Raw genomic sequence first — 13,310 nt, 5'->3', positions numbered from 1 at the left:
TCCCTACCCCATCCCGTCTATTTGAAGCTCTTATTAAGTGTACAGTACATTAAAAAGGATTTTTACCGAGAGGGCAGGATTTAAACACTTGGGGAAGTTTATATTATACAAAGGTGAAAAATGGAAGTTCATGAAGAAATATGCACTTTCCTCACACCATCACTTGTCATTTCAACCTAAAACTTACTTTTTCCTGCTGTGAATATCTTCTATCACTATTAAGCATTTTAAATTTTACACCAGTTGCCCTTCAAGTGAAATCAAAACTATCTTTTTAGGTTGTCATATTTAGTCAATTTTTAAAATCTATTTTAAATCCTATATGGTCAGGGTCCCCAACCCCCAGTCCGTGAACTGGCACCAGTCCGCAACATGCCAGAAACCAGGCTGCACAAACAAGCGAAGCCCCATCCACGGGATGCAAGCAGCACACGAGCACTAAGAGTTCTTTTTGAATTGTGTACCCTTACAAAAATAATAAGTAAACAATGCATTTGGCATGATTTTACTATTTTATAGCAGCATGATTTTTAGCAGGAATAAATGCAAAGAGGCCAATGTGAAACTGAGGCTTTCAGTCACACTTTATGTTATCAAAATAGTATCAAAGCTGAGCTTTGATCACACGGACAGATGAAATTTTCCTCATTATCAATGGAGAGACCACCTCCTTTCTGAACCATAGAAAAATGGTTAGAAAATCAGAAAGTGTCTACCCCGATGTTGGTGGATACAGGTTGTTTCAACTTTGAATATAATTCACGATTCATTTCCTGCTAGGGAACTTTGTGAGAATTATTCTTGAGAAATAATCACTTTTGGTTTTAGGCAGCTGCCAATGAGACTGACAGTTGAATTAGGCTTGTCCTGCGTGGCATACACACCACATTATGGCACATTGAAAGAGGGAATTTCCCCAAAAATGAGCAAGTACCCTTAACTATTATAGCACAACAATCCAGTGCAAACTTCCAATATGGCCAAACATTCTTAACATTCATTCTTAAGTGTTTTACACCTACCACACAGTTATTTACAGTGACGCAAATTTTGGCCATCTATTTTAAGTAGCAGCAAGCTCTCTATAATAGTAGAACTCTCTTGTGGTATCTCAGCACATTAATGACAGGATCACCCAGGGTGCTATTTTGCACACAGCGATTGCTGTGCTCACATTTTGATTTCAAATGATATACATTTCATACAAAAATTGAATTAATCTAGATGATGACTGTGCACCATCAGAAGAGTCAGGCTGGGAACAGATCATCCTGAGGAAAAATCTGTCTTTGTGGTCCACACTATCTTGATGGCACATAATCAATCAATCGGTCAATCAATCTATAGCTGATTGTATAGTGGCAAAGTAAAAATCAAACCAGTTACTTCCTAATTGATGGCCAAACTCATCAGGTACAAGACAAGAAAAAGTATTCAAGCTTCCAATGTTGGCAGAACTGCAGAGCTAATAAAGTCCACCATTTTTCCGAAGGCACTCAGCATCAGTTGTCCGCCACCTTCAACATAATGTCAATGTTGAAATTCCAGATCCCTGCATTACGCAGTCAGGTAAAGTGCAGCAAGATATTGCAGAATTCATTCACCTTTTTTCAGTACTTCCTTAATTGATACCATTCTTTGCGACTCTTCTGTTGCTATTTATTTGTTTGTATTTGTCTGTTTTGGCAGTGTTACTACTAACTTCTTTTGTGGCTCTTTTCTTGTCCCATTTAGCCTGTTTGAAAAGGAGTTTATAAAATATAATTTATGCTTAGAACATATTCTGTAGAAGTAACTCTTAAACAGGGAAACAAGGTTGGAGAACAGTTTTTTAAAAAGAGACTGATTAAATAGTATTCCTAACAGCACTAAAACTTGAATGATCCCTAAGTTCTAGTCTTAAATTAGGTATGATAACCTATTAATATAATTATTTCAATTCAAAATTTGCAAAAATCAAACCTAAAACAAACTGACAATTCTCTGGGTGGGCATGGGAGAATGAACATTATAAAGATGTGGAGCTTTTAATTCAGAAAACAATCACAGAATGTTAAAAGTTACCAGGGACCTCAAATATCATCTAGTCCAGCCCAGTGCAGTACTACTACGGATAGTCCTCAACTTGCGGCCAAAATTAAGCCCAAAATTTATGCTGCTAAGTGAGACATTTGTTAAGTGAGTTTTGCCCCATTTTATGACATTTCTTGCTACAGTTGCTAAGTTGAATCACTGCAGTTATTAAATTAGTAACTCAGTTGTTAATTGAATTTGGTTTTCTCATTGACTTTCCTTGTCAGAAGGTCACTAAAGATGATCACATAACTCCAGGATACTGCAATCGTCATAAATAGGAATCAGTTGCCAAGCACCTGAATTTTGATCATGTGACCAAGGAGATGCTGCAATGGTCGTAAGTGTAAAAACTGGCTGTAAGTCACTTTTTTCAGTGCTGTTGTAACTTCGAATCATCACTAAATGAACTGTTGTAAGTTGAGGACTACCAATACATCATACCTCAGAGATGACTAACTGGGCTTTTAAAATTATCTTCAGTGAAGGCCAGTCACCTCCTCACAAGCAGTTTGGTTTCAAAGCAGTTAAAGTTAGATTTCAGTTAGACATCAAGCAATATGTTCTAATAGTAACAGTTGTTCATCAAATTGTTACTATGAATAGAATAGAATAGAATAGAATTCTTTATTGGCCAAGTGTGATTGGTCACACAAGGAATTTGTCTTCGGTTCATAAGCTCTCAATGTACATAAAAGATATAAGTGATAAATCATTATCATAGTCATCAGAAATACATTCTTCATGAATCATAAGATATAACATTTAGTGATAGTCATAGGATACTAAATAAGCAATCAACATAAATCATAGTAGGAAACTAAATAAACAATATAAATCATAAAGATACAAGCAAAAAAGTTTTAGTCATAAGTAGAAAAGGAAATAGCTAATAGGAAGGATGAGAAGAATAATAGTAATACAGTCTTAGTAAATAGTTTGACAATGTTGTGGGAATTAGTTGTTTAGCAGAGTGATGGCATGGGGATAAATTAAAACATTGCTTGATGTCTAACTCAGATCTACTTACATATTATGTAAATAATTATTATTTCTTGCTTTGTCTTCTCAAACAGCTCTGAAGAATTCCTCAGAAGGATATGATAATCCCTCAGGAAGTAGGAGTATAGTAAAAATAAACTAGAAGACAATTATTGTGTCTTTTCACAGCCTTTTTTCTGCAGACTAAACACATTCAATGGCTTCAAAGCATTCCTCCTATTATTTCCTTTCCAGCCTTCTTGGTTGCTCTCAGTAAATACCTATACAAGATGGTAAAAGAGCAATCAATACTTATAAATGGATATGGGGAGAATAAATTAACATTTTCCCCACCCCTTCCTTCAGTAATGTAAAGGATACACTGCATAATGCCAGTCTTAGAAAATGGAATGGCTCAGCATTTCATCGTGTTTAGAATCACGCTATATTCTCGATCGGCCTAAAAACATTGTGTTTGTGACAAGGCTTTGCTGTTCAGTCCTTTGAAGAAAAAAATCAGAGTTTTTATACAAACCTATTCTAACTGAATATGACTTTTATGGTGAGGAAACTAACCCTAACTTTGCCTCCTTCAGCCTGAGAAGATCTGAATATACAGTAAAGGATAATTGTGCCAACAGAGAGGGGGGAATGCCTAGCTGAATACTTTTTTCCGCTTATAACTGCAGAAATACTGTAGAGCTTAATTGTATTTGATTAAAGGCCCTTCTGCAGGATTGTTCTGCACCATCTGAGGATTGGTGTCACATTATCGCCTGTTTCAGGGAGCTAAGTCTATTTTTCTCCGCATCAATTGATTGGAAACTGCAATAAAGGTGGTTTTGTATATGACTATAACTCTAAGGACCTTGCTGGTATATTTGTGCCAATTGTTGGTACCAATTTTCATACCGGCAGAAATTTTTGCTTCATTCTGCCTCCCAACTCCTGGCCTCAAGCCAGCCATCATTCTCTTCTCAGTCTTGACTTCCTGCTCTGAAAAGATTTGGGATTCTGCTTCTGGACCTTGTGTTCTGCCATCTGTGTTATTTAGAACTTGCCTTCCCTAGTCCCTCAATCCAGTTGCTATGGCAACATGAAACCACATCACAAAGTACCTAATGGCAAAATTGTTTTACCTTTAGAATTCACAAGGGTTTTTAAACGCAGTAGTGGAATAGCAGCAAGGGTGGCCAGGAAGCCTTTGAATTTGGTTTAGGTTTTGTACAATTAATATCGCCACATAAACAGAACGTAATCCTACACTCACCTCTGAGGTTCTAAAGCTATTTTGTGGCTTCTGGGCTGCATTTTCAGTGGTGTGAGTTGATAGTTTTGTACACTGTGTAGCACAATGAGCTCTTTTTTCGGGACTAGCCATGCCACTTGAAATTGAAGACTTTGCCATGCAGGTCTGGGTTGATTTGCTGTCCTCCAAAATCCCTGAAAACACAAAATTGCAGAGTGAAAGCCAAAATATTTGTTATTACTTTACATATGGTATTTTTCAGCTGAAAAGGAAATTGGCAAAATTATTCTGTTTCATAAAAGGATGTTTTGTCCATGATAAAATTAACATAAGATTCATTACATTACATTTACATATTCTTATACCTCTTCTCCCCTTCATAGGTAGACACCATATGACATAGATATTTATTTGCCTGTTGACTTTTAGCAAATGATAAGAAATGACTTAGCCACCTAAGATCCTGAAATTCTAGGGTATTTGTAAAAAAAAAAAAAAACCAAAACATTATGATCCCAAACTTGGGATGGTGAGCACTTCAATGAACAACAGAAATAAATTTTTCCTCACCTTTGGAACAGAAAGATGGTTTACTCATAAAAAACCATTCCCCACAAGCAGCAAACATGTCCACAGCAAAGAAGGCAGATTTTTAAATCTCTGAGAGGAAACACTTGAGGCCATTTTGTACTCCCTGAAGATAGGAACAACTCTTACAAAAGGCAGTGGCCCTTTCAATATGTATATACATGCCATCCATGCTCCAACACTCTTGAGGGGCTTGGAAAGAATAGAGTCAAAACACTACAGGGTAGTCCTTGACTTACAACAACAGCCCAAAATTTCCATTGCCAAGCAAGGCAGTTAAATGAATTTGCCCCATTTTATGACTTTTTTGCCACAGTTGTTAAGTGAATCAATTGTGTGGCCGTTAAGCAAATCTGGCTTCTCATCTTGTCTTTGCTTTTCAGAATCCAGCTTGGTGGTTTAGAAATGGTGATCGCATGACCCTGAGACAGTGCAACTCACATAAAGAACATGCCAGTTGCCAAGCCTACATTTTGATCACGTGATCATGGGAATGCTGCAACAGTCATAAGTGTGAAAACTGGTCATAAGTCACTTTTGTCAGCGCCATTGTAACTTCAAATGGTCACCATTCAACCTAAATGAATGGTTGTAAGTCAAGGACTACCTGAACTGTTATTTAAAAGAAAAGACAGAACAATTCGTAAAAATGACAAGTTGAGACAAATATATATATACAGTATATATGCATGTATGTATATGAGGATCCTTTTGAAGCACACCAGGTATATTTATCCACTTGGTCAACAGAAAGACAAGGTCAGCAATTTGCACTCAAGTAAGTATTGATCAAATGGCTTTGACATTAACATGGAGAACCCCATGTGGGAACTGGAAAAGAAATGGACAGATGGAGCTACAATGTTTTCTTATGAAATACTTCACCAGGGGAGCAGAATACAATGAAAATCAGTCAAATGACAAGTCAGAATATGGAGATATACCCAAGAAATAAATAAAACCAAAACTATGCTTGAGAACACAAGGAAAGTTGAAAGATAATGAAAGCCAGAACTTTGGGATCAAAATCTGCTACAACAGGGGTATCAAACTCAAGGCCCACAGGTCAAATCCAAAGCCGCAAGGTGCTTAAATCTGGCCCATGGAGCCACCCTGGAAACAGTGACGGCCTAGCTCATGCACGGTACCTCTGCAAGAATAATGTTCAGAAGGGCCATATGCCCTCCTGGGCTCTGTTTTCGCTGGCAGAAGGCTACAGGATGTTGAGCTGGCCATGCCCATCCGGCCACACCCACTCAGCCCCCTGAGGTCAAACGCAACCTTAATGTGGCCCTCAATGAAATTGAGTTTGACACCCCTGTACTACAGCAACAATCAATACAACTAGGACTTTTGTCCCCAGAGCATTTGCTGCTCTAGCAGGATGGGTTAATTTCTTTCTGTTTAGCTAGCTTATAGGTAAGTTTGGCAACCCTGACCTTGCTTGCTAAAGGAGGTGCAGCATGTTCCTTTCATAAAGAAGTGTTCAGGGATTATTACTTACTTTCCCCTTTGCTGTCTGGTCACTTCTGTTACAAGCCTTGATAAGGAAAGAGAAGGGAAGTGAGGCCATTCCAGCCATCTTCCATTCAAAGAAGCCACTCACAGTTTTTCAGCTGCAATCCAACCCATCAGGGTGAGCATGGGTGAGCAACGTATCCTTACATATCTTTAGGCAGTTTAAGCTCCTAGGGGGTAGGCGGTATGGGGGGTTAATATATTTTTGGCCTAGACAGTAAGTAGGCCATATTGTAACTAGGCCTCTTCAATAGAGCTTGGCTGCTAATTATATAATCATGTTGTAATCATACCCATTGTTAATTTTCTTCTAATTTTAATCAGACCTTGCAGTGTTGAGTAACATTTAGATGATGGAATACTATCTCCTTTATTGAATGGCAACTTCCTGGATTGCTTTCCATAGAGCATAGGGTTATGGAGTAGAGAGTTTAGGACAAGGACACTCCCAACAGCAAAAAACAAGTATTTCAGGACTTTCTCTAGAAAATCTAATGACAAGGAAGAGCTGGTACCTCTTCACAGCCAAGTCCCAGGATAAGCTGGTGGCTGATTCTTCTCCAGAAGTAGCAGTAACTGGAGATGATATATGATGCCAGAACTCACATCTCTGGTCCTAGGGACTAGAGAAACTCATACTCTAGGAACAGGAATGGTACAGATAGTCCTCAACTTACAATGATTCATTTAGTGATCGTTCAAAGTTTCAACAGCACTGGAAAAAGTGACTTATAACCATTTTTTACACAACCATTGTAGCATTCCCGTGGTTATGTGATAAAAAATTGGATGCTTGACAACTGGCTCATATTTATGACAGTTGCAATGTCCCGAGGTATGATCCCCTTTTGTGGCTTTTTGTGACAAGCAAAATCAATGGGGAAACCAGATTCACTTAAAAACCATGTTATTAACTTATCAACTGCAGTGATTCACTTAAAGGTCATAAAATGGGGCAAAACTCACTTAACAAATATCTCACTTAACATAAAATTTGGGTTCAATTGTGGTTGAAAGTCGAAGACTACCTATACAGTGAGCTGGCTAAGAACACACAAGAGGCACACTATCCATCCTCATTGCTGTTTACTCAGCGGATCCCGAGTTTTCATTGTTTGGTTCCTGAATTATATGCCTTCACTTTTTATTTCTAGTATAAGCTCCTTTTGTTCCCTGCCTCTTCCTTTTGGTTCATCTCTACTCCAACCTCCTTCTCATCAGAGAGTTTTCTAGCAATTGTAACTATAAAATGTATAAAGAGGATTTCATGGCCAAATACAGTAGGTCAGCAATTTAGCAAGAATAAAAAAATAAAATGCTGTGGAAACACTCAAAATTCATAATACCACACTGGCAGTCAGTCAAATATGGTGGTTAACAGGAGCCATTTCTAGAGCCTGCCTGGTGTCCTCAAAAGGACAATAAGGTATAGAAAATTATGCTTTGTGCATAACTGAGAATCATCATGACCACATGAAAAATGTAGAGCAATTTTGAGATTAATTGATGCTGCATTCTGTGATCAAAGAAATAAGATTGTATAGAAATATTGATGATTGTATGAAGTGCACACAAACTGTTATGTTGGTTTTTTTGTTTCATTATTCAATTTGATGCAGATTTTCACAAACGGCAGGGCAGTCTTATGCACTAAATTGTTAAAAGAGAAATGTTAACTCAGGATAATGAATGTAGAAGTATATCTTTTATGAAAAATATACAGCCTATTACATTACTGGAACCATTAAAATGATTGTGTGTGTGTGTGCGTGTGTGTGTGTGTGTGTGTGTGAGAGAGAGAGAGAGAGAGAGAGAGAGAGAGATGCGTGGGTGTGTTCCTTAAAGGAAGGATTCCAATTACCCTCAAGAAAGCAAATTTGCAGTCTAAAAGTGGTTATAAAAGCCCTTATATATATACAATTTATCTTGTGGTAATTGAATTAGTTTTTCCCCCTTCATTATACTGATTATATTTTCTTTCTGTTTCCTTCATTATTAATTAAAGTCAAAAGAGAAAAATGCTAACTGTAGAGAAGAATGAAAGACCTCAGTAACCAAGATCTGGTCACTATTGTTCATTTTTCTCATTTTTATTGGATTTTCCAATTGTTTGGGGATGTGTTTTAATGACAAGCCTAGATAAAGAAATATTACTTAATATATCAATAGGATGTTATGACACACACGGGATGTAAAACCTTATTTGCCATGTGTCAGATGTGACTGTATACAGTACATGTTTTCACCTCTCTTGGAAGAAAACAGGAAGAAATAATGACTTCCTTCATGGATGCTTTTATTATATACTGTTTGTCTCCAAACAGAGAGAAATAAAGCTATTGCAGATTACAACCCTAGGCTCCAGGAGAAGTAGGGGAACAGTTTAAAAAATGGCTGCTTAAGCAACATCTTTTAGATAATGGGAATATTGCAAGGCAGGTATTCTGTGTGCTGCAAGTGAAAACAGGTAGGCAGTTAGATTGTGAAACCCAAATTGGCCTTAAACTGAAATGGCTCAGCTGAATTAGAAGTGATTTTTAGTCAGGTATTGATCACTTAAAGCTGTAAATAGCCAGGGTGTAGTAGGAGAAAGATCATTAATTCCCCTTATGTGACGTATTTCCCACATTACTTATGTTCACAACAAACAGTAAATAACTAGCCCCTGCAATCTTCCGCCACTTCAATTATACAAAGCTTCCACAAAGAGATTACAAAGTTACAAATCAAAGTTTATACTTCCAAAACATATTTAGCAATTGAGGGGAGAAATGGCTACCTTTGTAGACTTTGCTTATTGCCAATGAATCTCCAGGTACAACCTAGTTACTTGCTGTAAGTCAACAGAAATACACTTTAGACAGGAATACAGATAAAGAATCATATGCTGCAAAGCAAATACGCTGAGGGCAGAACACTTAAAGCAAAAAAGCGCTTAGTGCAAACTAGAACTAGCAGTACTCCAGAATGAAAACAGCAAATCAAAAGGAAAGGAGACATGATTACTAGCACTGTTTGGGAGATGACGAAGCTAAAATGCATTGTTACAATGGAGCGGGTAAACCAGCTTGTTATCATGTGGTTTTATTGCAACAAAAAGATACATCTACCATCTTATGTCATTTATCTAACCTAATTTATAGTTCTGTTCTAATCGAAACCCAACAGGACGCCTCCGGGAAAATAATCAGCATCCACCATAGGCCGTTTATTAGTGATACCCATTTCATTTTCCATCTGAAAATAGCATAGAAAATAAAAAGCACCTGAATAATTGGCTCATTGAATGAAAATCTCTCAAAAAACATGCAGCCTTTGAAATGACTCCCAGGGGACAGCTGAAAGGAAGATCCAATTTACAATAAATAATCCCAAGGTCACAAGAGAAAGAGAAAAAAAATTCTGCCTTCTTCAAGGGATTCAAAACATTTAGAATCCAATAATTATAAAACTACTCTAGGTGCCGTTAAACCTTAATTACAGTAAGAAGCCCATCCAGTAACAAGTACTTGGTGTGCTTTGCGTTTTCTGTCTGGGTTTTAGACAATTCTCGCATCTTTTATGTGCTTTGACTTGTTCTCCAGCCCTTCCTCCACTGACTGTTGTCCTCAATTCCATCCTGGTGAAAAACTGCACTGTTATGTCTAGCTAGTTTCCTTTTTCTGTGATTTCTCTCCTCTTCTTGGTGGATGAATATGTTGCATAGTGAGGACAGGCCTAGCATTCCTCTCTCTTGTTATTTTTTTAGAATGCACTGCATGGACTAGAATCCTTGGGCAAAAGAAAAAGAAAAAAATACTGGCAGATGGAAGTCAGAGTTTCACTAGGTATTCCAACTGTTTTAAAAGCAAATGGTGGCTGGACTATGTTATCACTGGATAGCTATGAAACTGGTTGAATAATCATCCCAACAAAGATAAAGTCATTAGCTCTGTGTCAGATTGAAGACAAGTGTCAAATAGGATACCATTTTAGGCCCTGTGCTGTTCACCATATTTATAAAGGACACAGATGCGGGGTTAGAAAATATTATCAAATTTGCACAAGTATAGAGGACAGTATATTGGTAAGCTGGGTCAATGGGCAGAAACTAATAAGCTACATTTCAACTAAGATAAATGTATATTGATCTTTGGATAGAAAAAAGAAAACCAAAGAAATGAGTAGAATGGGGGGAACCATGCTGAGTACCTAGAAAAAGCATCTTGAGTATCTTGGTGGATAACAAACTGTTAGCCAACAATGACACAACAGCAAAAAAAGGAAAATGCAATGTTAGACTCCATCAACAGCAGTGTCAAAATTAAAAAAAAAATCATTATTCCTTTCCATCCTGCATCTAAAATATTGCTCAGACCTCACCTATAATATTGTGTCCACTTCTGTGCACCAAATTTTAGGAAGGATGTTGATAAACTGGAAGGTATCCAAAGAAGAACAACCTGGAAAGAAAAATTTATGAGGAACAGTTGAAGCTGTTGGATATATTTAGCTTGGAAAAGACTGTGGAGAGACACGGTAGCTGCCTCCAAGACGATAAGGCACAATTCTTCAAAGATGTTTCAGAAAAGAAAAAAATGGCTTGAATTACAAGGAAGTAAATTTCAACTGGGTATCAGGAAAACTCTAATAATAGGAGCTGCTTTCTCAAAATCTGCCTTGAGAAAGGGTGTATTCTGCTGGAGAGGTTTAAACATCCCATTGAGGATGACACCGTGATTGATTCCTGGTACATTCTGTTATTCACCAGTTCAAATTGCTTTGGGTGATTTTGAGCTGGAGAATAAGTTCCATGGAATATCTAAGAAAGCAAACCAATAATATATAATAATCATCCTGTACGCTGTTAAATATGTGCATTACGGACAGCAAAGTGATCATGTTTCTAGATATCTCGGCAAATTATTACCAACCAAAGAAAAAGCAATGTTGGCCATAATCAGGAAGATTATAATATGAATGTTTGCAGCCTATTATAATGATTTCATCTACCCCTTTTGTGCGTTTTTCATTTTATCAGGCTAAGTTAAGATAACCATAAGTTCGGGTTTCCTGTACAAAGCAAAAGCTGTTGATAAAGGTAATATATCTCTTACAATGTTTGTTTTGTTTCTTGGTTCTAAAAAGTCTTCTGGAGAAATTAAAGTCAATATTACTTTTTGCAAGTGATAGCAGCAGCTACGAAAGGAGACGGTAGATGTTATTGATTGTTCAGACCACCCTTTATATTCAGACCCCGCTGTCCTCTGGATCAAGGAAAGTGTTTTTCCAAGCCAGGAAGAACACTACTTTAGTCCAGACTGACAACCAATAATGGTGAAGGAAAGAACACAGCAACATTGTGCGTCATTATGACAAGCTCACGAAAGACTAATACATCCACAAAAAGAAAAAAAATCCAATTCTAATTTTATTTGTATTAAATTTTTAAACTTCCATTTTAGATCGACGTACAAGGATTAATATACAGGTATTTGTTGGAAAACCAAACAACTTGAGATTATGCTTTGAAAAGATCGCATAAAAATGTTTCCTACGAAGGACCCCTTTTCTGATTAGGGCAGATTGATATTTCTCCCTAGCCTATCTTCAGTAGAAGGGAAAAATACAATCCTATCTCTGGTGTTAAAAGCTCATGTCAGAAAGCTGAATACTTCGACCCAAACAAGCTTTACAAAGGTGGTACAGCGGGCTAAGCCAAATGAATAAAATGTTTTTCAAGCAGGTCAATAGATCAAATAAAACATTCTTCCCATATGTCAGACCTAATCACAGCTCAGCAGTAACCCTCAGTGCGTAAGCAAGAAACAACAATTGGGGAACAAAGAAAATGAAGCCAAAAGAAATATCTAAAGATGTTCAGGTTTGTTTATCTGTGCTTATCTGGTTCTCTTTTGTACACATGAATTCTCACATGAACAATCAGACTTTTTTTATGGAAGCTTTGGTCACAAGACAGCCAAATGTGGAAAGCCAGCCAGATTATTTTGCGCTATAGAATGCAGTGGGACAGTTTTTAGCATGGGGTGAAAAATCTTAAATAGGGATTCATAACTTATTTCAGCTTCTTACAGGAGTCTTCTAACAATTTCCAAAATCCTAGACATAAACATAAATGACACTTTGGAATCCAAATCAAACATCCAACTTAAAATTTATCTTACAATACTATGGACATTTGGGGTCTTGGATAGTTTTTTTTTAAAGTATTGTTAAGGAAAACTTTTTATTTTGAACACATTCTTAGTCCTTTTTGTGATCCTTGTTCTCATGGTACAGCTACGCTTTCTCAATCAAAACACTTTTGCCACTCCATTATTAACATTTTCTACATTACACAGCTGCTTGATAAAATATCTATTTATATTCTGAAATATTTCCCAGCATGTCCTTGTATCTTTATATAAGCAGTGACAATACTTTATGAATATAAAAACAGGGCATCTTGCAGTTCCAGAAAATTGTTATTTAGGATTAGAATGCATAGAGTTTGTGTCCTTAGTGAAGATTTAATAATATTCAGAATTATGCTTTAAAAATCTTATATGAATAGTCCTCGACTTACAACTATAACTGTACCTGACAATTATATTTTTTTGCAACAGTCTTTAAGTGAACCCACTGTTTTGCTCCGTGGCATTTTTGTTGGAAACCAGAAGTATATCTTAGTATCGAGCAAAAACATCGTAAATTGCAGTCATGTGACCATGGGATGCTGCAAACAGCTATGCCAGATGCCCAAATTACAGTCATGTGGCTGGGATGTGTGACCATTGGAATTTCAGATCCTGTTCATAAATATCTTTTGGATATTGTAACTTCAAACAGTCATTAAGTAACCAGTCATAAGTTGAGGACTATATGTGATATAAAAATTTTTTTAAAAAGCAGTACAAAGAAA

The 13,310-nt window shown here is 36.9% G+C and overlaps 1 protein-coding gene across 1 annotated transcript in view; it reads right to left on the bottom strand.

Moving 5' to 3' along the window:
- Positions 1–489: 489 nt before the first annotated feature.
- BAALC (BAALC binder of MAP3K1 and KLF4) overlaps positions 490–13,310 on the bottom strand; it is a 15,476-nt gene continuing 2,655 nt past the window's right edge. Inside the window, exons 2-3 of the mRNA XM_026703522.2 lie at positions 4,325–4,497; positions 490–1,735 (exon numbers count right to left, since the gene is read on the bottom strand). Coding sequence (XP_026559307.1) covers positions 1,622–1,735; positions 4,325–4,497 — 287 coding nt within the window. The 3' untranslated portion in view covers positions 490–1,621. The remainder of the gene's footprint in view (positions 1,736–4,324; positions 4,498–13,310) is intronic.

Source organism: Pseudonaja textilis, chromosome 3 (assembly GCF_049901715.1).
Source record: "Pseudonaja textilis isolate UNSWEBS1 chromosome 3, rPseTex1.2, whole genome shotgun sequence".
Lineage (NCBI taxonomy): Eukaryota > Metazoa > Chordata > Lepidosauria > Squamata > Elapidae > Pseudonaja > Pseudonaja textilis.
This window is presented reverse-complemented; position numbering and strand designations above follow the sequence as displayed.